The 27,862-nt window shown below is 46.7% G+C and overlaps 1 protein-coding gene across 10 annotated transcripts in view; it reads left to right on the plus strand.

Moving 5' to 3' along the window:
• The window catches only part of GCLC (glutamate-cysteine ligase catalytic subunit), a 54,164-nt gene extending 38,014 nt beyond the window's left edge, over positions 1-16,150 (plus strand). For 2 of the 10 annotated variants that reach the window (XM_049819386.1, XM_049819385.1), the window contains exon 17: positions 935-1,797. In XM_049819386.1, the coding sequence (XP_049675343.1) occupies positions 935-1,152 (218 nt within the window). In that variant the 3' untranslated portion in view covers positions 1,153-1,797. Of the gene's footprint in view, positions 1-600; positions 815-934; positions 1,799-3,241; positions 7,821-16,046 lie in introns of those variants that run through there. The other 8 variants (XM_049819377.1, XM_049819379.1, XM_049819380.1 and 5 more) reach the window with 8 other exon arrangements.
• Positions 16,151-27,862: the final 11,712 nt, after the last annotated feature.

Raw genomic sequence — 27,862 nt, forward strand, 5'->3', positions numbered from 1 at the left:
CTGGCTCTGTCCTGTGCCAACTTCTTGTGCCCCTCCAGCTTTCTCGCTGGCTGGGGATGAGAAGCTGAAAAATCCTTGACTTTAGTCTAAACACTACTTAGCAACAACTGAAAACATCAGCGTTATCAACATTCTTCGCATACTGAACTCAAAACATAGCACCGTACCAGCTACTAGGAAGACAGTTAACTCTATCCCAGCTGAAACCAGGACAGCTTAGTATTTTCTCTACCAGGATTCACTGAGCTGCAAATGAAGAACTGAATCGCGGTGTCCAGCGTACAGAAGATGAGGTGGGAGCGGGTGCTGGCAGCCCTGGGTGTATTCCCCTGGGATGGCCACCTCCTGCGTTCCCCACTCCTCGGGCGAGGGGAAAGTGGTGCTTAGCCCTTTCTTATGTAAAATACCATATAATCAAAATATTGTACTGACGCAAAATAGGCAAAACACCCCACAGCAAAGTGCTTTCCAGATTCTACAGAAAAAAATCAGGAAGGGGCAATGAAGCAAAGGGAAATAAAATGGCTTGTTTAAGGTTACGCAGCACCAAAGTAGTGAAAATTCCTCTGCAACCCCTCCTGAAAATTTTGTTCTTTCCAGAAATGTACTGGAACCACGGGCTGACGCTGGCAGAAGTGGTGCAAGCATTTGGTGCTGGATGGGACTGGCTTCCGAAGGCCGTGAGGAGAGCCATGGTTGCTTAAAGCCTCGACAGAGCTAGAGCTCCAGGGGCTGCAGATGGCAAATTTAGGGCAGTAATCCCCAATAAGAGCATCTGACCTCTGGATTTCTCTGGTTTTGATCCAGCCTGTTCTCCTCCTTCATGCAGGGCTCTCCGTACATAGGTATAACTGCAATGGGAATTCCCATTGCTTTTTTTTCCATCACTTCATTTAGGAAAAATTTAAAGTGTTAACTGTATTTTCTTTTGAAGGCCACAACAATTCCTCTGTGTGCTGTGTAAAACAACTCGGTCAATCTCAAATCCTTGTGATTGCCGCAGCGCTACTCCTACTGACGCCTGCAGGTCGGTATCAAGATCTCCCTGGGTTTCGGTGTGTGGGTGCTCGCTCCTGGTGCCTCCGAGCGGCAGTTCCTAAAATCCACGGAGCTCTGCTCTACTGTGCTCCTCCCCAGAGTCTTGAAGTTTAATGTGAATTATGATGTTTGTCTTAAAAGCAAGCTGCAGTTTCCCAAGCTTCTGGTCCCAGACCTTCCTTCTTTTCTGCTACTTATAGTTACATCCAATATAACGCAATGCTGTGCCTCAGTGAACTTATCTCCCCTCCTCTCAGGGGCAATTTCTTGGTTTCTTTAAGGTGGCCACTATATTTTGAGTTTATTCCTGTGGTCTTTCTGAGCTTGAGGAGAACAGCAGCAGGTATCCAGTAGAGCTCTGATAAACTTCTCTGGGTACTAGGAAGCCAGTCACGTCCCCCAACCCATGGGCTTGTAGCTAGCAGTACTCTGCAGAGCCTAGTAAAAAAGGCATTTGAAGCTAGTATTTGAAGTGGGAACAGCATATATAATAACTGTTTGTGGTGGGTTGACCCTGGTTGGATGCCAGGTGCCCACCAAAGCCGCTCTGTCACTCCCCTCCTCAACTGGACAGGGGAGAGAAAATAGAACGAAAGGCTCATGGGTTGAGATAAGGACAGGGAGGGATCACTCAACCAATTACCATCACAGGCAAAACAGACACTACTTGGGGAAATTAGTTTAATTTATTACCAATCAAATCAGAGTAGGGTAATGAGAAGTAAACCCAAACCTCAGAACACCTTCCCCCCACCCCTCCCTCCTTCCTGGGCTCAGCTTCACTCCCAGTTTTCTCCACCTCCTCCCCCTGAGTGGCAGAGGCGGACAGGGAATGGGGGTTGGGGTCAGTTCCTCACCCCTTGTCTCTGCCGCTCCTTCCTCCTCAGGGGGAGGACTCCGCGCTCGGCCCCTGCTCCGCCGTGGGGTCCCTCCCACGGGAGACAGTCCTCCACGAACTTCTCCAATGTGTGTCCTTCCCACAGGTTGCAGTCCTTCACGAACTGCTCCAGCGTGGGCCCTTTCCACGGGCTGCAGTCCTTCAGGCACACACTGCTCCAGCGTGGGTCCCCCACGGGGTCACAAGTCCTGCCAGAAAACCTGCTCCAGCGTGGGCTCCTCTCTCCACGGGGCCACAGGTCCTGCCAGGAGCCTGCTCCAGCGCGGGCTTCCCACGGGGTCACAGCCTCCTTCGGGCATCCTCCTGCTCCGGCGTGGGGTCCTCCCCGGGCTGCAGGTGGAGATCTGCTCCCCCGTGGAGCTCCCTGGGCTGCAGGGACACAGCCTGCCTCACCAGGGTCTTCCCCACGGGCTGCAGGGGAATCTCTGCTCCGGCGCCTGGAGCATCTCCTCCCCTCCTTCTGCACTGACCTAGGGGTCTGCAGGGCTGTTCCTCTCACATATTCTCACTCCTCTCTCTGGCTGCCTTTGAGCAGTTTTTTCCCCCTTCTTCAATCTGTTCTCCCAGCGCTGCTACCACTGTCGCTGATGGGCTCGGCCTGGGCCAGCGGCGGGTCCATATTGGAGCCAGCTGGCGTTGGTTCTGTCAGACATGGGGGAAGCTTCCAGCAGCTTCTCACAGAAGCCACCCTTGTAACCCCCCCCCCCCGCCCCCGCTACCAAAACCTTGCCATGCAAACCTGATACACTGTTCCGTGGAATAAGATTCTCCTAGAAAGGAGAATCTCCTTACAAGGTTCTCCTAGAAAGGTGAACTCAGAAAGCCTTTGCAGGCTTCAGGGCTATCTGTCCATTCCCTCTCGGGCAGGAGGATTCACTCTGTAAAGCAATGGGAGAAGTAAGTGCAAGTTTCTACAGCTTGCTTATCTGTAGATCCAAGACATGCTCTTCTCCCACCGCTTTGCCTGCAGCCCAAATTAGAAAGGCAGCTGCAGCGCAGCTAACGGCGCTGCTCAGGCAAGAGTGCCCCATCGGTGAGCACATTTCCAGACAGAGGCCCACCTGGTTTCTGGTAGGACTTTATCAAAGTTGACAGATGCAATATTTATTCTGACTGTATTAGCAAATTATAACAGAAATCATTTCCTGAAAATGTCCCTGATTTATTTTATTTCCACCCTCCCAAATCAGCTAGGGGAGTGTAAAGGCTGTAAGGTGGGTAGCCCTAAAAGTGAACCTTGCACAGCTGCAGGCAGCACTGCAGAGCCATACTCCACTTCTGGGTGTTTCTGGGTCCTCCTTGCAGAGATACCACCATCCCGAACCAAAATAACGTGGTCTTGACCTGCACCATGCTTCGCCGGAGCTGCCGGCAGGTTACAAGCGTTGGCAGCAGCCCCACCGAGGGCTGGGGGGGATTCCTGCTGCCTGCACCGCTCACCCTGCCATCCCCGCTGCAAAGGCTTAGAGATGGCAGCGACAGCATCTCGTCTCCCTTTAAACAATGCAGTGTCTTTCCAGAAAAAAAGTGTAACTGTCCATACATGCTGGCTACGAATTGAACAACCGGGTGAATCCTATGACCCCAGTGAAGCAAAGTGAGGGTAATACCCAGAGACACGTTGTGCTCAAAAATCACAAATGAAAGTGTTGGTGCATGATGGCTCCTTGTCATTGACTTCCAAGAGTTCGTGTTCTGGCTGGAAAAATGCTAGTTTATAAAATATTTAAGCAACAACTACTGTTCTTACTCTGGAGAAAGTCCAAGCTCCTATTAAATGCAATTAGATAGAAAGAAAGCAGTTTTTTATGAGGACGATGGTACAGATTTTGACGAAGGCATCTTAAAGAGTGCCTTGCTATCTGACTACAGCCAGTCTGTGTGGAAGCGAGGAGTCCCTTTGTGTGTGTTGCTCTGGCAGGCCACGTTCAGAAGAAGAGGCTGGGGGCAACGGAGAAGAAAGCATAAAGGAGTGAAGCCTTTTACCGTTGAGTCTCTGAAACGTCCCGCTTCCTCCCCTTTCTTTGATTTGTGCTGGGGAAGCAGCTATGCCAAGATGACCTCAAGCTCTCCAACATTTTTCAGTTAGGTTTATTCTTTCCCTTCAACTATTTACTAGGCTGGACTATATGCCTTCCTGTCCGTTCCCATCCATGCACGCGCAGGCAGTGCTGGACATCTAATCCTTGCCAGCTTACTCACAACATGGGCATTCAGAGGCCAAGAACTTGCAGTATTTTTCTTGGCGGTGTAAGGGACAGGGACTCCTTGCCCAGAGACTGTCGCAGAGCTGGCTAATGAAAAACAGGAAAGCCTTCCAGAAAAAAAACCCTTTCCACCAAGGGGAAGCAAGGCTCGGCATCACCCACATTTCATACCCTTCACCCCACCCTGCAGCGTTCCTGTGCGTTACTCATCCCTCTGGCACCAGCTACAGCCTGTCTGATTTTAAACAGCAACAGGACAGAGGATTGCCAGGGAAGTTAGCGGAGGGATGCAAAGCCAGCAGCTGGCTCTCCAGAGTCCCCCTGATTTTGGGGAGCAGATGCGGCCGAGCAGTAGCTTGTCTCAGACACGAACTGGACTACTGAGCACAAACCACTTCTGCCTGTAACTTCTCACCGCGGCAGGCTGAACTAAAGCAATGCAGTATAAACTCTGATGTGACCCCCTGAGCTGTGACAGTGGTAACATCCCCAGCAAAGCAAAATAACCCCGGCGGGGAGAGTGTAAAACCAGCCAGGGTCCTCGCTGGGGTGTGCTGATGGCACAGGCAGGGATGAGGTTGGGAAAAGCTCATTGCTAAGCCCAGGACCAGCCCTAGGTGGCCTTCTAAGTTAAGAGGCAATGCAGTAAGCTGGAGAGAGAAAATAACTGTTCTCTGGGGAATAAAGAGAAAAAGGAGCCAGAGCCACAGCGGTATTTCAGGTCCAAATCCTCTGTGAATTTTGGCCCAAGTTGCTTAGCCCCAACCAGTGCAACCGGTGCAAACCTCCTCATGTCCTGGTGTCCCGCTGGGGTGGCTCAGCAGAGCAGCTACGGTGACTTCTCAGCCCTCGCCGGCTGTGTGGAGGGGAGCTGAGGCCGGTGGTGGGACTGTCCCAGGGACACCCCGGCCGGGAGCCCTCCAGGCTGGTGTTCTCTGTAAATGTCCCACAAGCGGGACAGACCTGGTGTGTGTTTGTAAAGGATATTGCCGTAGCACAGGCTGGGAAATAGGCCAGCTCGTCCCTTTCAGAACTTCGGTTCAGCTGCACATTTGCACTGCCGAGAGCAAAATTGCCACTGTCTGAATTAAAACGTGTGACATCCAAGTGCTTCTGGACATGACACGTGCTGAACAGCCATGTGAGGTAAAGAGCAGAATTCCCCTTTGAAATGCAGTTAGGTCTTGTTCTTAAAATAACCACTTCTAGACAACAAACTTCACTCACTGTTTTAAGTAAAACCGTCCGGGCCTCCTCAGCGAACGGCACAGAATGACATATTTCAGATTTTTGTCTTTTCCCTTTTACTTATGGCGCAGCCTGACTGGCACACATCCCACTGCTGCTGCTGGGTGAGGGATGGGGCCATTTCCAGAGATGCGGGCAAAAAGCAGACCTCCAGAAGGGAGCGTCCACATGTTCCTGGAAACTCATTCCAACTTTCCGCTTCCCAGCCATCCCAGCACGTGGTGGTGGTGGTATCTGCCCATTCCCACTCAGGCCATAAGAGTTCGAAGGCGTGGAGGGGAGAGGGCAGCCCTGCAGCCCACTGCGGTCCTTCCAGCTGTGACCGTGGCTTCCAGCAACACAGCGTGTTTGGTCTTGCCATGAGCTCCTAAAATGTGACACTTGCCCTGAATCCAAACCCAGTGAGCGCTAGGACAAGACGTTATTTCTCATCCCACCTTGGAAAAGCAAAATCCACACAACAGAAAGGAAACTTGGAAGATTCAAACCGTGCAACTAGAGTATCCAGGGAAAAGCTCTGCAGGCTGCTGTGTTTCTCGCTGGCTGCCTTCTGTGCTCCTATGTTTGTACAAAACTCTGTAATGGTTTTCAAGATATACCAGGGCATGCTGTTCTCTGGGGGAGAGGAACGCTTCCTCCAGGACTGTGCTGTCCAGAGGGAATGGTCTGCCAGGTGCATTACCGGTTAGGACATCAGCGGAGCTGATTTCTTTTTCCAGCTCTGCTTCCATTCTGAAAGGAAGGTTTTATCTCCCTTTTGTCCTAATGCAGCCAACAGAGTTTTGTAGTGTGAAAACTTTGGTGCCAAACATGTTTGCTGTTGCAATGATATGCTACAACACCGCACAGTTAGCTCCTCCTGTTGCCGTATGGCAACCAGAGGCATGATGCTGGTCTAGAAGAGCGTGGTGGTATGGTGAGTCTGCTGCTCTAATTGCAATTAAAGTGAAAAGCATTATGACTGATTTTATCATCAAACTGCTCTATATTTACAACATTTCCTCGGCTGTGCCAAGAGTTTGAGAGAGATGACATAGTGACAGCCTTGCACACCCATTTCCTACCTTTTATCATGAACAAATACAGAGCATATATAAACTTGGCCTGTACTAGCTACTTCCCTGTAAACAACTTCTACTGGTGGACCTCACTGGCAGTAAGGACTCAAAATCAGCCAGATTTGTGTTTGTCTGATACCTACCATGAAAAGACATCTGTGGGCTGTGTCCTGGCACACCACAGGTGGCATGTGCCTCCCAGGGGACTTTACAGACAGTGCTGAAATCACTAAATACTAGTGTCGTGTCTTCATGGCATACCTCCAGTTGGAGATCAGCTTCTATGACAGGTCCTACAACAGGAGCTGGTGATTTAGCAGCTACTTTCAAAAGTTCTTTCAATGGGGTAGGAAACACTGACATAACACCAAGTTCCCAGTTTTGTGACCTGCCTGATGATTTCTGTGATGATGGGAATGGGAAAAAAAAATAATCTGAATTCACACGTACGCAGCAAATCCCGACTGCTCCGTCATAGTGCTCCCATGAGCTCTGCCTGCTCCAAGAAGCACAGCTAAACCTAGTCAAGAGGAACTGCAACAATGGTTTTCAGGGAAAAAGACTCGTTTCATCATCACTTCCCTCTTTGCCAGCCTTACCTTGCTCTTCAAGAACCTCCCCCCTCTCATCTCCCTCTCTCTCCCGAGGCAGGACATCTCCATGGTTGAGTCTCCTGTCCAACTGCTTCTTTTGGTCCCGAGTAAGCTCTCCCTCCTGATTTTCCCCTGCCTTGGAGGAAGGCAGCTGCCTGCCCCTCTGCGGCTGCACGCCAGCAGCGCCGCACCCTAAGGAATCAAAGTGGGAGGCTGTGCCTGCTTCCCACTGCCCAAGTGGTGGAAGAGACAGAAAAACCTGTGGAGCCAGACACAGGCAGGAGCCACCCAATAGTGCTCTTAAAATGCCTCATTACTTGTCATTATGAAGGAAGACTCTGCAAGGCTTAGGCAGCCCGCATGTGGGAACCGAGTGCCCAAGCTACAAGCTTGTATGTGGCTTTTTTGTCCACGGTTAACCAAAAAAGGCAGAAGGAAAAGAGGGAGATGCTGAAGAGCTCTAGTTTGGCCAAGCTCAGCTTATCTGGCAGCTAATCTCAAAGAAACAAGCTGAGATTTCAGTGTGGGCAGAAAGAGGCAGGTCTGGTATAAAGTCAGCTGTAAATTGTCTGCAAGGAGACAAGCAAATGAAATTCTGCTTTTATCCAGAGACAGGAGAACAGACAGCAGAAATGGAGACCCGCAGGCCATGTAGGAGAGGTGAGAAGATGAGGAGAACCCACCAAAGGCAATCTGATAAAGCGAGGAGATAGGAGGGAACGCAAGAGTGGGCAGAACAGGAGCAAGCCAAGGAAGATTAGATAGTGGGGAGAGTTCAGCAGTGTCTGTGAAGCCTGATGGTCCAAGGCAGATAAGGCTGGCATATTATTTGGGATGGAAGGCCTTCCTGTTTGCAAAATTTTATCTTTAAAAGAAAATAAATAAAATTTAAAAAAAAGAAAAGCTCCTCTAACTTTGAGTCACTCTTTCCAACTTAGACATCCTCAAATGATTGCCAAGGAATGCTTTCATATTCTTACCTTGTTAGCTTTGGCACGCGGTGAGGTAGGCAGGAACTCCTCTGCATCTAACTACCCTGGAACCAGTTTTAGACATGCAACTGGCAACTGTTTTCCAGAAATCCTAGCAATTCCTTCTTCCCAAGAAAAGCTGGGGTTTCCATCCTCCCTCTGCGTCTTTCTGCGTGGCAGATACAAACTGAAAAGGAATGAAGCGCTTCTGGGGTAAAACAGTACATTTACAGGGAGACCAGGCTGCTGGCCTCAGTCGAAACGTCAGGACTTGGCGGTGAGGAGAGGGAGCTTCTCACGGGTGAGGCTGGAAAGCAGCCGGGTCCAACACAACCAGTGCAGCACTGGGACAGTGGCTGTGTCCTGCAGCCGTGGGATGGCGGCTGAAGCTTTATGTCACTTACGGCAGTGAACCTAACATGAACTTAGGTTTTTGCAGGCTTACAGCAGTTTTTTATCTAGATTGGGAGTGATAAAAGTCCATTTATATCAATGTTTTTTTCCAAGGCGGGTTGAGGCATCAGACCCTTGCTCATTTGCTGTCTTCTACGAGGGTCTGAGCTCCAGACTCCTCTCACATTTGACGTCCAAGTTTCCCAGGCGTCTCAGCACACACCTCTCCAGACAGAGGGCAGCACCAAGAGACCTGTGTAGGTCTAGTCACTGCCCAAACCAGCAATGCCCAAGTCCCAGAGGGACTCAGTTTGGAAGGTAAACAACAGGCAATGACAATCCACAAATTGCAATAGTGGCTGCTTTCTTTTTTTCAAGAAGGGCTTAGCAGAAAAGATGTCTCAAAGTTCATATGAGACCCTTGCGGTTAGGGCACTTCTCAGAAAGTGGAAGGTCAGATACTCTGCTGCCTCAGAGGGTTCGAATACACATAATCTCCACACAGAGTACCTAAACAAATTCTTTAGCGTATTTTTTAAAGGGCCTCTGGAAAGGATGGAAATTCTCCATCCTCTTTATTGGGCTTTGCTACCACAGAGAACAAAACAGAAGATACTTTTAAACCTCTGTATAAATCTGCAATGAGTTGACATCTTCATTACTCTGCAGTGTTCTTCCTGCCTAATCTCAAAAAGCATAAAACAGAGCGACAAATGGCCAAGGCCAGAGGGGATTTTCAGAAAAATAGAAAGTCTTTCATAACAAGGGAGACAAAGTTAAGTTAGAACTTGCTCTCCTGGAAAATAGGCAGCTGGGGGTGTAACATGATAAGGGTACATAAAATTAAATCATCTAAGTAAACTGTGGAACTGATCACTGCAAGGTGTTATGGATGCCAAAATATGGAAGGGTTTGGCAGGTGATTAGCCGAATTAATGGAAAAGACGTAGCTACGGTAGTTAGATAGCGGCATCATCATCATTGCCATTACTATTATTGATACTATCTGGTTTAATATTCAGCATTCTGGTTGCTGTGGTCTGGGTGCCATCTTTGTCCGAGGAAATCCCCAAACCACAGGCTGCTGGAACGTGGGAAATATGGCAGGGAAGGATCATTTTGTACCGGCCGTTTCTCCTGTTCTTTCCCTAAGCATCTACATCTGCCAGGGAAAAAACATTGGCTCTCTGGTCTGACTGAGTTATGTTTTTACACAATTCAATGTTAATTGAGAAGAAGGCATAGCAGAAAGAAAGGACTGCAGCCTTGCAGGCAGGCATTGGGTTAGGAGTCCTGGGTTTTGGGAGCTGGATCAGTGTTCAAGCAGTCACTAGTAGTGTACCGAGAAAGAGAGTATGGAGACTCAGACGTCTCCCCTAGCAGGTAGACTCCCAGTCACCAGGCCCTCCTCTGGTGGGAGCTTTGACCATGCCTGGGGGCTCCTCCTGGGAGGTGGTTGTTAGTGGCTGAACATGCAACTGAACTAAAGTCTTCAGCTTGCTGGGTGAGCCATCCAAACCCAATAGCGTTGCACAGAAGACAACTAGACCAGCTGCAGCCATGCTGCCATGTTCCTTGACAGAAGGGTGAAGCCTGCCCAGCTTACTGACCTCAAAACATAGCACCATACCAGCTACTAGGAAGACAATTAACTCTATCCTGGCTAAAACCAGGACATCAGCCCTCTCAGCAGTCACTCAGAACAGGCAGGTGCTTCGTCTCCTGAGATGTCTCAGGGCTCTCTCATGGGGCTCCCTCTCTAACAACCTTGACTAAGAAGGAGGTAAGAAAAACTTCAATGTTTCCTCTTGACTTTGCTATACAGCAGCATTTTCAAGTGTTTTGGTCCGTGCTCCTGCTCTAGGTGAACTCTGTCATTCATACCCTTCTCCCTAACTACTCAAGTAATATATTAATCTACCCCTAGTTGCTCTTTCTAATGCCCCAACTACTTTCTCAATCATGTCTTTTAACCTGATTAATTAATTACAGCCCACATCTTGGGCAACACTGCTCTAACAGCCTGTTAACATTAACTAGCCCCTTTGATGGGAGTACTGGTTGCTTTGAACCATGGAGATACCTAACCCTACCCATGAGGTGGAAAAAGAGTTTGGGGCTCATATACAGTCCTAGGAAAGCAAACAGTCCTGGCTGGCCATATATGGCCAGAAAACATACGGTTATCTTATTCCCTGCATGGTCCTAGCCCAAGCTGACCCGCACTCTGCAGGCATGGCCCAAGACTTACGCAGGCAGGCAGGATGCGGCCACACTGCTCAGAGGAGAAGAGAGTTTAGCTGTAGGGACGTGAGTTGCACTGGCCTCAAGGTGAGTCAGCCCCCTTGGACTGTTTCATTTAGTAGTACAGATGTAATATGTGTACGTCCCACCAACTTTCACTAGCGAGAACAGGCTGTATCTATAAAGGAGGCATAATGACATCTCATTTTAATGTACACAAATCTTTTCTTGGTTTTGCCACCAGACTCTCTACAGAACTAGAGGAATGTTATGCCTTTGTGGTTACATCTAGCAGTACCTGATGGCACATCATGTACTATACAGGACCCAAGGAGCCCTTCACAGATGAGGAGGCTGGTCAAGTACTGCAGCTCCCAGCAAAGGCAAAGCCTCAGAAATTTATGATTCAACCTTGTGAAAATCAAGCAGCATTTGAGTCTCATATAACAAATGTTCTTTTTACACACTGTCTTCAAATCCAACTTTTTGTAAAACATCTGAAAAGCTACATTCAGACTTTGTGTCTGAAACAGCAAACATGTTCTCATGCATGAAGAGAGTCTAATATCACTGCCTCTTCATTGTAGTGTGAGCAGGAACTGATTTGCTTTCGTGATAAAGAAAGTGCAGTTCAAATGCATAGCAATTTAGAAATTACAGAACAGAAGCACGTGACAGTTGAGGTCAGAAGGGACCTCTGGAGATCACTTAGTCCAACCCCCCCTTCTCAAGGGTCAGCTAGAACAGGCCACCTGGGACCATGTCCCAGTGGCTTTTGAATTACCTCCAAAGATGGAGACTCCACAATCTCTCCAGGCAACCTGTGCCAGTGTTTGACCACCTTCACAGTAAGAAAGTGTTTTCTTACTGCAGATGGAATTTCATGAGTTGTGCCCGTTGCCTCTTCTCCTGTCAGTAGGCACCACTGACAAGAGGCTCTGCCTTCTTCATACCCTCCCATCAGGTGTTTATACCCACCAACAAGATTCCCCAAGCTTTGTCTTCTCCGGTCTGAACAGTCCCAGCCCTCTCTGCCTCTCCTCATACAACCATTGCTTCTGTCCCTTAATCATCTCTCAGACACTTCATGGGACCCCCTCCAGTAAGTTCATACCTTTCTTGTACAGGGCATCCCAGCACTGGCTGCACCACTCCAGGCATGGCCTCATCAGTGCTGAGCAGAGGGGAAGGGCCATTTCCCCCAACCTGCTGGCAAAGTTTTGCCTAACGCAGCCCAGGATACCGTTGGCCTTCTTTGCCGTGAGGGAGCATTGCTGGCTCATGGTCAACTTGTTCACCAGGGCACCAAGGGCCCTTTTCTGCAAAGCTGCTTTGTAGGGTTCAGTTATATGGAAGTTAGTTATTGGACCTGAAAATAGCTCATGGTCACAAGATTGTTCCAGGCGCCTTTAGAAGGCCTTGAACAGAATAAATAAGAAGATAGAAGAAGAAAGATCCCAATTAGGAAAACACAGGTGCACATTCCACGATAAAGGGAACTGGGCACAAACAACCTCAATTCAGGGGCTTATCTTGACCAATTGGACTAAGACAAGTCTTGTATGCTCTAATTAACACAACCAATTATGTCTTATGTTTGTGCGCATGGACAGTACCGATGTAACCAATCACCGCTTATGCTTATGCGCGTGGACAGTACCGATGTAACCAATCACCGCTTATGCTTGTGCGTGTGGACACCAAGTGCTTGCATGTAGTAGCCAATCAAAGTCTCTCAACAACTTAGAGAATTGTATAAAAATGATTAGCTAAGCTCAATAAACTGGCGACTTTAATCATCACATTGGTGTTCCGTCGTCCGGGCCCCGCACGGATTAATCCCTAAACCCTACACTGCTTTCCAGCTGGTTGGCTCCCAGTCTGCACTGGAGCATGAGGTTGTTCCTCCTCAGGTGCAGGACTTTTTGTATTTTTCTTTACTGAGCTTGATGAGATTCCTCTCTGCCCATTTCTCCAGCCTGTCCAGGCCCCTCAGAATGGCAGTACAACCATCCAGTGCATCAGCTGCTCCTCCTGGCTTTGTATCATCAGCAAACTTGCTGAGGGAGCGCTCCGTCCCATCATCCAAGTTCTTAATGAAGATGCTAAGTAATATTGGCCTTTAGTATCAACCTCTGGGTACAACCCTAGTGACTGGCCTCCGGATGGACTTTGTGCCACTGATCACAACCCTTTGAGTCTGGCAATTCGGCCAGCTTTCAGCCCACCTCGCTGTCCACTTAGCAAGCCCATACTTCTCTGCTCGTCTATGAGGATGTTACAGGAGACAGTGCTGAAAACCTAGCTAATGTCAAGATAAAAAACATCCACTCACTCACCAAGCCACTCATCTTGTCATAGAAATCTATAAGGTTGGTTAAGCACAATTCCCCCTTCATGAATCCATGTTGACTGCTCCAAATCACTTTGTTCATTTCAGGCTTCTTCCAATTATCTGAAGAAGACCTCATCTACTACTTCCCAATCCAATGATCTGTACAACACACCCACAACATCATAATGCAAGTTGGTCTGTCCACTAGTACAAAATGAATGATCATTCAGCTTCGTGTCCGTTTCCAATTTAGTCCAATGGTCAATGACTGAGTTGTGGCAGAGACACACATGAACAGAGAGAGGAAAAGAGCAGAAAATGATGTCTCATGGTTGGTGCAGAGGGTGATGTTGCTTTTTGAGATTAGGCAGCCAGAACACTGCTGTGTGTGACAGAGCATCATAGGTCTGCTCTGAATATCTCAGACTAAAAAGTTTTAAGGCAAAGCAGTAAGGGATCTCCAAGTGAAAGTTTTGTTGGCGCCTAAATACTGCATTGGGAAGTTTGGATAGGATGTAAGGAGCATGTCCTGATGTTCAGAAGGCAGATAACACGAGTGTCCTTCCTCCCTGTCTCCCTGTTCCTTGGTTTCTGGGCATAGCCAGGACCCATGCAGAAACCCAGCACCTTTGGAAAGCTGCAGGGCTGCAAGCAGTTCACACCTTTTATCTCCGGTACCAACCTGCAGCCAGGGGTAAGGCTGCAGCTGGCAGCAGAAAAGCAGATCTTCCTTCCTCTGAAGGCCTGAGATGGAAACAGTGGTGGAAAGGAGGACCAGAGAGAGAGGGAGGAGCACAGAAGGGAGGAGAAAGGACAGAAGACAAAGGAGTTTTAGTAGGAGTTCTCATACTTCCTCAAATTTGTACCAACAAACCTGATTGTATCCATGAATGTTTTGTGGGGCCTTTACCTCTGTCAGATGACAGATAGGTATTCACATCAACAATCTGGTTTTACCTGATTCAGAACAGAGCATACCTATTTCCTTATATGCCCACTTTGGGGATGAGTGATGCCCTCATAGCCTCCCTCCTACTGACGCTTGCTTTCATCTTCCAGCTTGGTGCCCTTTTCCTAGACCATTTGCAGTACTTGGAGAAACCCTCCTGATCTTGTAAGCACAAATGTATGTCCCCTCTTCCTTCACATGGATTTCCAGTGCAAGGCATGTTTCCAATGCTACTGACTTCATGGTTCACTCCTCAACTTCTACCAGTCATATGGCATTTGTCTAAAAAACTATCACACCTCAAAGCAGAGATGTGTTGCCTGTGAAGACTCTGCAGAGCCATGCAAACCATTGCCGGATGGTAACGGATGTCTGGAGCATTTTATGTCCAAATGAGGTAGGCAGCCAAATGTTGGTTCTCTTGCCTGCGTTGCTATAGATGTGGAGTTACAGCACTGAGGTTACCTCAGCATTACACCGACACTAAGTGACAGCAGAAAGTCATCCAGCAGGAGGGTTTTGCAACTGGAATGGGTAAACAGGTTATCTTTTGTTGTTCTTGTCTGCTTATCCATTCACCGGTAATGTTATATAAGCCTCACCTGCACTCAGGGTTTGTTTAAACATATAAAAGCAACATCCTTGAAGTCCTTTGCAAATACACTGAATATATTTGGGGGAAAATTTTAACATTTTTATAAGAGGAAGGCAGACCAGGAGTGCAGCATGCTTGCCTGTTGCCCAGTCCTTTCCACTACAGCAGATATTAGCATCAAATGGGCAGAGAGAGAAAGCTGTTTCTGAGGAGCATTCTCCCTTTTGAATGTTGCATTTGAATTGTGCATTTTACTGGAACAGGGAAAGTAATACCAAAGTCACAAAGAGCTTAATTTTGATAAAAGCTTCATCCTTTACAAAATCCAGAAGGTAGGGTAGGTGACTTTGCTGCATTTAGACCTTGTCCTTAATTGTCCCTTTTGCAGGAGGTGTAAGAAAATGGCATATAATTTCAAATTACTGCACCAGAAGACAGTGGTTATTGCACTACTGACACATGCACTCACATACATCTTTCTGGCAAGGTAAAATAGCCTGCAGTGTCACCACATTTTAAAGCCTTTTCCCACTGCCAGAGGACACAAAAGCATAATTAGGTTGCAAAGTGCTTTAAGTGGTTTCTCTTAAATTATTCTCATCTTTTGGTAGTTAAGATTAGCAAACAATTTAAGATTTTAACATGAAAACTATTCATTTGTGCTGTTTTCATAGCAAAACCAAAATCACCTCTTGCTGCAAGCTAAATTTCTTGTGGATCCTGAAAGAAAGAGTAAGAAATCAAGCAAAGGAGTGTGGAGACATCAGAGCTCATTCTTGTACTTGCAGTAAAGCCCTCCGTGGACCACGAAAATACATTTGTAGCTATCATCATATGTTTGGCTCCTGCCTTTGCTGCCTGGCAAGAGATATTGTGCTACTATATCCCTGGTAGTATTGTAAAAAAAATCCACAAAATCAGCTTAGGAATATTTCAACGTTAATAGTACCTTGTGCTTGTCTAACAGGCTTATTCAGTGACCTCGGAGCAAACACCAAACTTGACAGCTGTGGGGAAGAGGGGGAAACACGGCTTTTGGGAGAAGTGCAAGCGCACCCTGGCCATGCAGTGGAGGGGCCTGGCTGTTTGCCAACGTCGGAGAACAGTTTGCTGACAAAGACGGGAAGTGCTGATGCCATTTTCCCCCAGCAAGGCATGGAAACTGTTTCTCCCTGCTCCCGAAGCCACCATTTTCAAACACGCATTGAAAACAAAGGGTATTTGTTCTTACGGGTTTAAAAACATACAGTTTGCTTTATATGTAGCAGGAATAAATCTATTTATTTTTTCTTCTTTGTCAGACGTGGTTCTCTTTGGACTTATGGCCATTCATGTTCAAACCCCAATTGTTTTCTCTTCTGTTGCCAGAGGTGGTGGGTGTTTTTTTAAAGCAGTTGTTCCTTTCTAACCGGACAGTAGCAGAAGTAAATCAGCTTCCACGTGTTTAGAAACAAAGGAACAATGAAACATTCAGCCAAGCTTGCCTCAACAGATTTTTTTTTTTTTCATCCTTTCAGGGCAATTTACAACAGGAAAACTGCCCAAGAGCCAGGGGATTTGGGAGGAGGAGCTCCGAGCAGCAACTGTGACTCTCCTGGGAGATTAGGAGCCAGATCCTCCCCTCACTTACGCTTCTGGAAGTTGTGCAACTGCCCAAACAGAGCTCAGAGAAGAATTTGATGCATTTTCTTGCAGTGGTATGGTGAGGATAAATTAACGTGATGAATGAGTTAGTTTGTCAACAGAAGCACGGTCACTGGGTGCGTGACAGACAGCTCCAAGTCTCTCAGCGGTGTAAGCAAAATTCAGGTGTGTAGTCACTCTGCTTATGGTCCTGGGAAGAGGTGGAAGAGAAAGTGGGACTAGGGCAGACAGGTACCAGGATTTTGGGAGTGAGTGCAGCCAAGGCAGGTAGCCCACGGCTTCCCTGGGCAGCCGCCCACCCTGCTTCTAGCGTCAGCAAGTCCTGCCTTGTCTTCTCAGCCTGTGGCAGTTGTGAAAGAAGACTTGTTATTTAAGTCCCCGCAGCTAACAGGTTTTACATGATCATCTGGTGGGCTGACAGCAAACAATTAGGTAATGGAGGCCAACTGCCACCTGGGAAGTCATCAAGGCACTCATGTCCAATTGCCTGCACCTACGCTTCCTTAAATATTAGGTGGCACTTATAAGCAGGGGTCTCTTCTGACTGGAAGCACACAGCCCCTAATAAGGCTGGGGCCATATTTTGGACCTTGAGAGCAATTTTCAGGTGCGTGCCCTGAAACCATTGCAAAATTATTAACCGCCTTGCTCTAAGACAGGAAAGAAATGACGGAGGCAGAGGGAGCAGGGCATCACCTACGCCCCGTCAGTCGGGAGCTGCAGCCACGACATGGCACAAACACGTCTCCCGGGCGCTCCTAGCACCGAGGATGTGCAGCAAGATACTAAATTCGGTTCAAACTGCGGAAAGTAATTTCAGCAGGCAGTATGCAATCACATGGGCTGGAAAACAGCCAAGCTGCTGATTAGCACCCTACAAAAAATCACCAGGGATCAGTAACGATGAGGGCTATTTGATTAGCTGCTGCTGGGCTCTGAGTGTAGGGTGCTGCATTTTCCACCGTGCTCAGCGGCTCTCCCACCAATTTGCTCTTTGCACCATGACCAGCCGGAGAGCTGAGCAGAAGCGGTGACAGTCCTCATTATCTTTTCCTTCTGGTCTTTGCCTTTCTTTGGGAAAAGGAGGGTTTGGGTGCTTGGTGAAGCCAGGGAGACCATTTGCCTTCAGCTGGCTGGACTGCTGGTGCTAGCAAGTGTTTCCAAGAAAGCCAAGCTTACAGCTTCCATTACTGTTTTAAAATAAGAAATTTATGCTTCTGCATTTTGCTGCTGGTATTTCAAAAAGAGAATGTTAAAATAGATTTGATATGAATGGCTGTATTCTTTACGGTTTTACAGTTTAGTTAGCTTGTTCAAAATGTCACCTTCTTTTCCAGGCAGCATTTCCTTGTTAGTATCTCTTCAAACCTTATCTGATTTCTTTCTGCTTCTCAGTTTTGTCCTTAAGATAACTTTCCTTTGTTTTCTTTCCAGTGTTCTGCACCATTCCACCAGCTTTCAGTCTTACTTTCTGAGCTTTTTTGATTCTTTTACTCAGCTAATGAGAATGAACAGCCAACACCATAAATATTTGTGATTTTAGTGATTCTATATAATGTAAAAAGGAGGGAGGCACAGAAAGGAAGTACATATTTTTAGAAGAAAAAGAGGATGTCCTGAAAGTACCTGCAGAGAGAGGCCAGCGATGCTGGTAATGGTGTTGAAAAATTGTGTATGAAGTGGGTGAATGCTTTTATGATCTGGATTTATCTGAGGGATGAATCCTGGCCTGATGGAGGAACTTCAGTCCTGACCACAAGGATCAGTCTGTTCTTAATTTAAGATGACAACATGACCACACAAATTTAGTGTGAAGAAAGAGACTTCTGTGTTCCCCTGGTGAAAGAGGCCCAAACACCCCCGTGCTGGGCTGTGAGGTTGCACTCAACAGCCCTGGTTAAAGAGTACAGTCTGACAACCTGGAAGAGACATTAGTCGGTGGGACAGCCAGTGGGTGTAGAAAATCCCAAGTGGAGGTTCATGTTACTAACACAAAACCACCCTGCAAATGGGTGAGACCAACAGATCAGATACTAGACAAAGGTGGAGGCAGTGTGGGTCCCAAAATTCTGTTTAGCTCATATCCATTTAGCCCCAGCCCACTACCTTTCCTGACAGGTAAGAGCAAGTCTCCGTAACGATGCAGGCTGCGATGTTGCACCCATGTCTACCACTGGTTGCTAGAATTAAAATAATTAAATTTAATTTTTAATAAAAAATCTGGACTGTTTAAACCCAAGAAGAGCCTTGTATCTCTCTAACCAACCAAAGTTTCTGCTAATGATACCTACTGTATGAATACCGTGCTCAGCAAAGGGGAGGCTCTGAATAACACCGGCTGATTCCCTTCCTTGAGGTCCATGGTTTGCAGCCTCATCAGATACCTGCTTTCCAGTCCTTATTTTCCTTTGCAAAACCACGTTCAGGACTTCACCCTTCCGGCCTCTGCCACCCACCCCAGGGAGACACTTGCCGTGGCCTGGTGCCGCTCGCCCTGAGGCAGGGCAGGACACGGCACATTTGCACTTCAGCTAAGGCTAAAGCAATGTAAAAAGGACATGACACAAATCATTAGTCCCTACAGATCTGCTGTAACCTCCGCCCTGACGTTATCAGCAGCTCAAGCTGCCTCCTGGGCACCTCCCCAGACGCTCCCAGGAGAGGAGGGAGCTTGAACCAAGCCAAGCCCAGCTTGGCCCTGGATTTAACCAAAACCTCTTGGCCTCACAGGCAAAAAAACATGCCTTGAAGTACCTCAGGGAGTGGCCCGCAACGGCACATCCTGAGGCAAGAGGCCAAGAGGCAGCGCTGACTAAGGCCACAGAAAAACAAAACACGGAACTTCCCGGCAAGGGCTAGGCCGAAGGCCCGCACCTGAGGCCCCGCGGACCCCGCGTCGCCGGCATTTCTTGTAACCGTAATTTCAATCCTCCGCTTACGGTTTTTACAGAATGCAGAAGTGTTGTCCGGTAGAAAAAAACTGAACTGAATACAGAATTTGGTTTTTTCCCCTTCACAGGAGATGTTTTTTCAGATAAAATGGCATTTAAAGGGGGAACATGATAAATACAGGGGTTTTAATAGCTTTTACCCAAAGTGATATAATTAGTCATGATCCCAGAACGGTTTGCCACATGAAATCCAATTTTTAGTTGTTGCCTAAATCAATGCGAGGCTCATTGCTTCTGCTGTTAAAATCAATGGCAATTTACTTTTAAGAAGAAGCTGGGCCCTGGTTCTGTGAAAATGTAAACCAGACCTTTCCCTCTTGGCCCTGCTTTTTTTTTAAAAAAGAAGCCCAGCAAACCTACACCATGTTAAGGTTCCCTCTCTTCTAAATACATGTTTCTAAAGAGGTTTCAAAAATATTTCACTCATTTGACTGAAATGTTTCCTTTATATCATATTACTAAGAGAGCTGGAGCTGTGGCATTTCAGCAACCATATGTGAATTTCCCAAAGGACTGGACAGCTTTTCTGGAGGTGATGGGTTTTTGTAGCTGTGTGACTTTGGAGGCTCTAACCCTGTGCATCCTGACAAGCCTCGGGGACATTCCTGAGACCCTGGGAAGCAGAGCCATCGCTCCAGCCACCTATGGACAATTTGCAGGGACCAGTCACGGCACTAATTTGCTCTAAGGCTTCACTGACAGATAGAAAAGCAACTGAACTGAGAGAGGTTTAGTCAATACATGCTATTTATTGTAGAGCTGCTTTCTTTTAGTTCTAGTTGTACAAGATCTGACAGCGTGTTTTGATTCCTCCTTGCAAATTCATCCAAAGAAAGAGGAGCTAATGCAGGGAAATAAACTTTGGGGCAGGGGCGGGAAGAATACAAAAGAGTAAAATCAGAAAATTTATTGAGTGTCTGTTTTCAAGAGATTGCAAGCAATTAAAGCAGAAAGGAAGTCAGTATTCTCAAACATCTGCTTGAAACAAGAGGTGGAAATGAGAGGTCTAATCCTAGGTACTTTCTAGAAAAGGAGACCACCGGCAGGAGCAAATTGCAGTAAGCACATAGCACCCACACCTGTGTCTGCAGTGCCAACTGCCACTGTAGTTCCATGATCCCTTAATCCCACGCAAGTGCTCACTCAAGCGGGAAGGGGGAGTCCTGTCTCCCCCCTGCTCTCAGCTCTCATTCCCATCCTCTCCCTTGCACCCGCACCAATGCTCATGCAGTCTTCCAGAGCCTAATACTCTGAACAGGTTCTTTCTGATATCCCATATGAGCAGGGTTTAATGTTTTAACACTAAATTACTTATTTGAGGATATTTGATGTTACAGAGGACTTTGATTTAGCAGACCGATACGGCAATATACTGAAATCACAACAGGAGCATAATATAGCAATTGCAATATACACCTGAATCACAATACAAACACAAATGCCATTACCATTTGTTATACGCTCACCGTTATGACGCTGGGCATCTCCAGTCGCTGGGAAGAAAGCCAGCTCAAGGCCATTGTCCTCTTCACAGTTAATTTTGCTGGTTCTTCGATTTTTACATTCTGTGTTGGGCTGAGGCATATACACACTTCCCTCAAGCTGGTCTGGCTGGCTCAGGAAGATAGTTTCTACTGATTATTTTAGGGCAGGCCAGCTACACAACCAGTTGACACACTCGACTGATACAGTGGTCTAACTACAGCAAAGGTCACTCTCTGGTCCCCACTGAGATAAGTTCAGCTTCCTTCATGGCAGCTGTGGTCACTTCCTACGTTCTTTCCTGAGCTTCATGACCACACCATCCTTGTCTACCTCCTCTGAGCCTTTTTCCACAGCAGGGGGTTGATTGGTCACACAGCCATATGGACCATGCCTATTCATTTAATTAAGCATGCCAGGAAATGTGGCCAGATACTGGAGCTCAGGCATCCATGCATAAATAAGAAGAGCAATGCTTTCTGGCCATCTCCCAGCTGAGCTCCCGAGTTCCCGGGCATGACCCAGAGGTTAGCACAAGGAGGCATCGCTCTCCACCAAGAGGCTGTGTGTGGACACCCCGCTGTCGGTGGTCACTCTACAGTGAGCCTGGCAGCGTGGGCACAGGCATCCTCGGTGCCAGAGAACAGCCTGGGGCAAGTCTGATCCCCTCGTGTTGATGTAGCTTTCTGCAAATCTTCCTTGCTTGTGCTGGGTTAGATTCCAGCCAAGGTTCAGCCCCAAGATCAGGTGAATAGCAACGAGGGACATCTGGAACAACCGGCTGCAGAAAGCGATGGGTGAAGTAGCGGACCAGGCCTTTGACGGCAGCCAGGCTAAGCTGACTGTGGAACTACAGCCTGGAAAAAGAGGTCACAGGCACTGCTGAGGTAAGTGCAAGGCTCTCCAAAGAAAGACCCCATCTTCTTGGGGAGAAAGGGCTCAGTGGAAAGGAAAAGAGAAATGCAGAGAGATCAGATAGGCCAAGATACTGCAGGGATCTACTCCACAGCTATAAGCATACAGTTGCTTATTCCAGCCGCTCCTTAGACTTTCAGTTACCAGGACATCCATGTAAGTTGTTAGTTTTCAAGGGAAGGGACCCATCTTACTGACCTATGGTCTGCTTGATGCATTCTGGGGTTTACCAGGAATGAAAATCATGCACATACAGCCCATTAGGTGAAAACTGAGTTTAAATAGCCAAGTCTTTACCCCCTGTTTAAGCTAAAACAGGCTCTGGACAACAGGTGAACGTCTTTACTGCGCCCTACCCAGGCAGGTTGCTGGCACAGTTCTGCACGTGTGCTATCAGGTGCAGGATGCTGTACTGCGATCATGAACTAGGGATGCATATTTTATAAAGCTAATGTTATGCACATAATCCGTTTGGGGAGCGTAAGCTTCCCCTGCTGATTCATGACAAAATACACGCTACATCTTGTAGAGTATAACGGTGCAGTAAGAAACACTGATTAATGTACCTATTAAACACAGGAACTAGTCCGTGGTGCTAATATACAGAACAGAGTGGAGTTCAAAGACTGTCAGTGCCTGTGTGGCCCATCCTGCCACCCCTGGGGACAGACATCCTTTAAAGCCCAGGCGCTGGGAACGCTAAGCCTCATCGTCAGAGCGATGCTCCAGCTGAAATTAGACGACCGCGGCTTTTGAGTCGGTCTGGCAGAGGCTAGGGTTGAGGAAAGGGCAGGGGAAAGGCAAGCACCGTATCTTGAAATAAAATGCAGGATCCAAGCGTAACAAAGCTATCTGCTGGAAGCAGGAGGGGCAGTTAATAATCCTGCCCTGGGTCACAGCCCATGGGAGCTCCTCGCCGATGGGGCAGGACCTCGCTGCAGCAGGCACGGCGCAAACGCGGCTGAGGAAGAGACGCGCCGCGTCAGCCCGCCTTAGCGTTCAGGCACTCGCAGGGCCAACGCACATTCCTGCTTCAGTGTCAGAAACCAGCCAGCTATTATTAACTGAAACCCACTTTCCCGCTTTCCTTTAAAGAAGACAACTCCCCACGATCAAAAGGGGCAGTTAGGCTCCGTTAGTCTGCAGTTCTGATCTTAATGGGCTTCACGCTGTTGCCGTTACTAGACAAGCCTTTACCATGTGGGTGGAAGCAGAAAGCCTGCCAAGAACTAGGAGACAAATAAGAAACTATGTGAAGAATGGAGGTTTCTGATGAGAGCCTCCGACGATGAATCCCCTGCTACTATGCTCATGAGAATGGGGCCAGAAGTCTCAGCTCTGAGCTGCCTTTCCTCTGCCATCAGCGCTGTCGCTGCAGGGTTGGAGCGAAAATGTGATGGTGATAAAAAGCGACATGGTCAATGATCCATACAAGGGATGTAACAAGGCAACTACCTTGTCAAAATGATATGAGGAGGAGCAGTTATAGCAAAAAGCAAATAGGCCTCGGTGATGCTTTTTTATTTCCTCATTAAAGTAGGTTGAAGAAACCAAGATACATCGAAGATGACAGTTTATTGAATTTGGCAGCAGTTCCAAGCCAGAACCTCATGTCCATGCTGTGCAAAGCTCGCACCTGCTATCTGCAAGAGGTAAGGGATGAGGAGCACAGACACCTCACACAGAATAAAGGAGTGAACTGATCATTCTTCCTGAGTTTCAGAGGATGTTCTATGCAGCCCCCAACACAGAAAATAAACATATTCAGTGAAAAACTGCTGTAAAAAAATAACAAAACCTTGACACTTAAGGCTGGCAGGTGGCATAAAGGTATTATTTTTATTGAGCCTCTACTGCTTCTCCTGGTATGTAATAAAAAGACAAGAAGAGCTGTTTACAAAGACCATCCATGTATGTTCAGTCCACACAAACAGCTCCGTTCAAGCGAAAGGTGAGGAGGGTGTGAGGATACCGCCTATGCTGAGGCTAAAAGCTTCAAAGCACTTCTCAGCAACAACTGCATCCGGAATTTAGCACATTTCAGCAATAAGTAGGAGCTCAGACAATTTTAACTTGTCTAATTATAGCAAGTTGGTAGCTATACTATAATTATGAGAACACACGCACTCTCATACATATGCCTAGAAGAGCTTCTGGTGCCAAGGAGAGCTGTTAGCAACCTAAGCGTCCCCGCTATACACTGAGCTAATTTAGTTCTTGTTGTAAACATATGGGGCTCAGACACCTAAGCAGTCCCTGCAGCTGAACAAGTCCCTGTGCAGAAGCAGCAGCTAAAAGCCCTCAGTCCCCAGCAAAAAGCAAAGCGTGCTAGCTTTGGTCTGCAATGATTTAGGCTGATGTGCTTCATTTCTCATTTTGAACAGGAAGTAAGAGCACAAACAACTTATTTCTGCGGTTGAAGTGATGTGGTAACTCGTTAAACAGCAGTAACTTGGCATTTCTGAGTTCCAGCTGTTTTGTCCTGTCACAGAGAAGCCATCCCAGAGATGAAAGGGTCCAGGGACATCCCACAGCAGCCATTCCCACACGGAGGCTGGAGGCAGCAGTGAATGAGCCCCAGCGACTGCTCAGAAGTTTTTGGTCCTTACCGAGTTTTAATGAAATACGTGATGACGAGGGGGCCTTAAGGAAGCAACTTTACAAGGCTGACATGAGCTGAAGGTTCAGAAAGTCTGGGATCATCCAGCTGAAGTGAAGTAGACCTTAAGATACTTAATATCCTTCTTATTTTAATAGACAACCCGAAACGGGAGAGAAAGAAACTCCTGTGAGTCTTCACCTTTGTCACATTGCAGGGGATAATGACACTAAATACAAGCTATTTGCCCTGCACTACTGCAAAATTCAAATAAATTGCCAATTTTGATATATTTGGGGTTCTTTAGTCAATTTTTCGGAGCACAAAAAACCCACTTCTGGTTTCTGTTTGAAAACACAAGAAAAACCTCAGGGTGGATAGATGTTGCTACTGCTTTCAATTTTAGAAAAATTCAGTGCATAAAATCAATCCAACAGTAAAATAAAACCAGCTACTAGTCCAACCAAACTAAATCTCTTCCTTTTAAATGAGAAAAAGACAATTACAAGAATACAGAATTCCTTTAAATTTGATTACATAAAAACTTGGTATTTAAGGTTATCAAATAATAATGGTACAGCTATTAGACATGGAAACAGCCAAACCAGAAGATGAGATCAAGTTCAGAAACAGAATCTTTTACCACAGAAATCACTGAAGAGATAAACCTTAAATGCAAGAGACAAAACTGTAACAGGACTCAGAAAGAGGAAACCTGCCTCATTTAAAATGGAGTTGTGTGGGAGAAATAAGGACAGACAAAAAAACAAGGACTGGGTCTCATAATTCCAATATTTTCATAAAAGCGGCTGCTCACAGGTGTAGATGTACTAGATGCCTACTCAGGCAAGCAGTCAACACAACCCACATCACGTCATCAGCACGCTGCAGCAAAGTAGGATGGATATTGGTGTGAGAGGCTAGCACATAGTTTCTGATTATAGTGTAATCATGCCATCCTCCTATAGCTTTTCAAATAAACCAATAAATGCCAGAAACCCTAATAATTGTTAGTGGGACTGTTCAAGTACTAAAGTGAAAGTTTGTGTCAAAAGACTGGAACCAAAGATTGCGGCAGACAAATGAACAGGTTTAGCAGACTACAGCTTGGAAATGTTATAAATGCAAAAAAATTAAGAAAGCAGGAAGTTGGAATTAAGATTATAAATCAAATTCTGTACCAGAGGCACAGGAGAAATGGTAGGTGTCATCAAAATAAGTGTAAGGCTTAATGAAAAACCATAAAACTAAAAAGGACTGAAATCTCAAATGCATTTGTTCATAAAAGAAGTCTTTGGAGAAATGTCACCTCAGCAGTATGAAGAAAAATACTTTTGGAAGCAAACCCAAGTATATTAAAGTACTGCTTTCATGCTGAAGTCATAAGTAGTCACTAGTTATTTTTAATTGTTATTATTGGTATTTCTTTGGTTAAAAGACTTCTGAGGAAGGCAGTGGGTTCAAGAAGAAATTATTGAGGCTGACCAGGGCATTGTTTTTAATACAATTTATTTTCAAAAGTGTACATGAGGCTTGTTTCGTTGAACAACAGCAGTACTGTGCTCCCAGAGACAGCAGCCTCCTCTTGAAGCGAGAACTCTTCTTCTTTCCCAGGACCCCACCACGACCTCCTGTGGACTTGAACACAACGCCTTGGTTGGCAGTCGCAATCTCAACCGATACACTTGGGACATGGTGATCTGTGTGGCTGGGGATGTTCGGTTTGGCTGCTTAACCTTGCACAGCAGGAATAGTTTAGTATCTTTGGCTATGCTCAGCAAAATCTCACTGTGCCTAAAGGTGAGGGACTGGATTCGATCACCTCTAAGACCTTTGCTTACTTACAACCTCATGATGAGCCTGTGAGGCCTCTCTGGAGGGCTACCAAGACTGTACCGTCTTCCCTTAGAGCTCCTTGGGTCATTATCAAAATGACTCCAGAGGGTGCAGCATTTCTATGCCCTTCTCCCATCTCCTAAATATTTGAGGTCTACTCTGCACGCACATAGTGGGAAAGAGTCCCTGCCCTGAGTTTACAGTGTAAGTAGTCAAAACAAGCAAAGAGTGAGGGAGGAAGAGATGAAAATCCACCTTTATTTATCTCAGTGTCTACCTATATCCTGTATTGTTCACAGCTGGGAAAAAAATGCATTTCTAGGAGAATAAAAGCCAAATCACCCCTCCTTCCCAGGGAAAACCAAACTACTTCTCATCTAACAAGAAGCAAGCTTATGCTAAAATACCCCCTACACAAAAACTGACCCAGATTGGTGGCTATATGACTTGCCAGAGATTATTCCCAATAGCTGGCAGGGTGCTGCTGGTAGTTTGCAGCTGGGGAAGCCACCCAGGGTCCCCCCCCAATTCTCCTGAGGTTAGCAGCAGGGCTGGAAACATCAACAGCAGCCATAGGTTTGGGCATCTCAATTTTCAGCTGCACATCTTCAGAAGGCCCCCTGAAGATGGTCAGTGAGAAGGTAAAAAACCCTCAAACAATGGTTATTTTGAATGCTTAACTTGGCTTTTTTTTTCCAATTGCCCGTAAAATACATTCCCAGCCTTCTTTCTTCCCAGGCCGTGCACGCAGAAGTCCCAAGAAGGCAGCAGAGACCGCAGGGCAAAGGCAGGTTCTGCCCTCCCAGCTGAGAGCTGGAACAATCCTTAGAAGTGAGAAAGGATATATCTGAACACTTCATATCAGGCAGAAAGATTACTCTTGCCTTGGGACACGGGCTGAGCAAGCAACAGAGAGAGCCCACTGGATTTGCAGTTAACTGATCTCCTGGGAAGATAGGCAGGAGACAGCTCAGGGTTGTGTACTGAGGCTTTAGGATCCTGCAGCCAGGAAGGGAGGCTTTGGGCTGGTCTGCATACAATAAAAGAGACTATTAAAATCATATGCAATAGTTTTAACGCAGGACAAATGCCCGGCTATAATGGTTTTCTCAAAATGCAGAAAAGAGCTTCTGTGAACACTTAAGACTGAAAGAGAAAAGGAGCTATAGCAGGGTCTGAGTGCTCTGTAGGGAAACAGCCTCCTCAAAACCACGACTGCAGTAATGACTTAATAACTATCCTGACTACCAGGTCAGAGCTGGCGCTGCAAAGTTCGGCAACAAGGCATTTTGAACGGACTTAATAATTGAAAAATTCCAATGCAGAATGACAACCATTCAGATTAGTGGATGTGTTTTCAGATAGATCGGAGCATTTACAAAAATACTTTCCCTCATCTCTTCTTTTGCATTAAGACAGCACGATTTACTGTTTGCTCTAAGCAGTGAGACAATGTTTTCTCTCAACAACAGGATTATCTCAGTTTACACTGGCTGTGATTAAAGAGAAAGGGATAGGGAACATGGCACGTGAAAAGGGAACGCAAATGCTGCCCTTAACTGCTCCTCCAAACCAGAACATCTAATGCTCTTAATGGAAATACAGTGTTGTACTCCTCCCAGCTCCATTATACTGAGTAACAGGTCCAAATCCCAGTCCCACTACTTTTGAGATAAAGCAGAAAAATTGGTGACAGGCTGCAGTGGACAATGATGGGTTTATGATGTTGTTTTGGAAGAACGAACATTGCTTTGAAGGATTAGATGTTGTAATCCATACGCTAAGTCAACAAAAAGGCACCATAACAGGAACAGGCAAGGAGCAGGCATCCAATTACTAATGCAAAATAATGCAGTTTATCCTTTATTCACCTTACCGTGATTACCATTAGCTCTTATAAAATCAC

This window comes from Accipiter gentilis, chromosome 16, assembly GCF_929443795.1.
Source record: "Accipiter gentilis chromosome 16, bAccGen1.1, whole genome shotgun sequence".
Lineage (NCBI taxonomy): Eukaryota > Metazoa > Chordata > Aves > Accipitriformes > Accipitridae > Astur > Astur gentilis.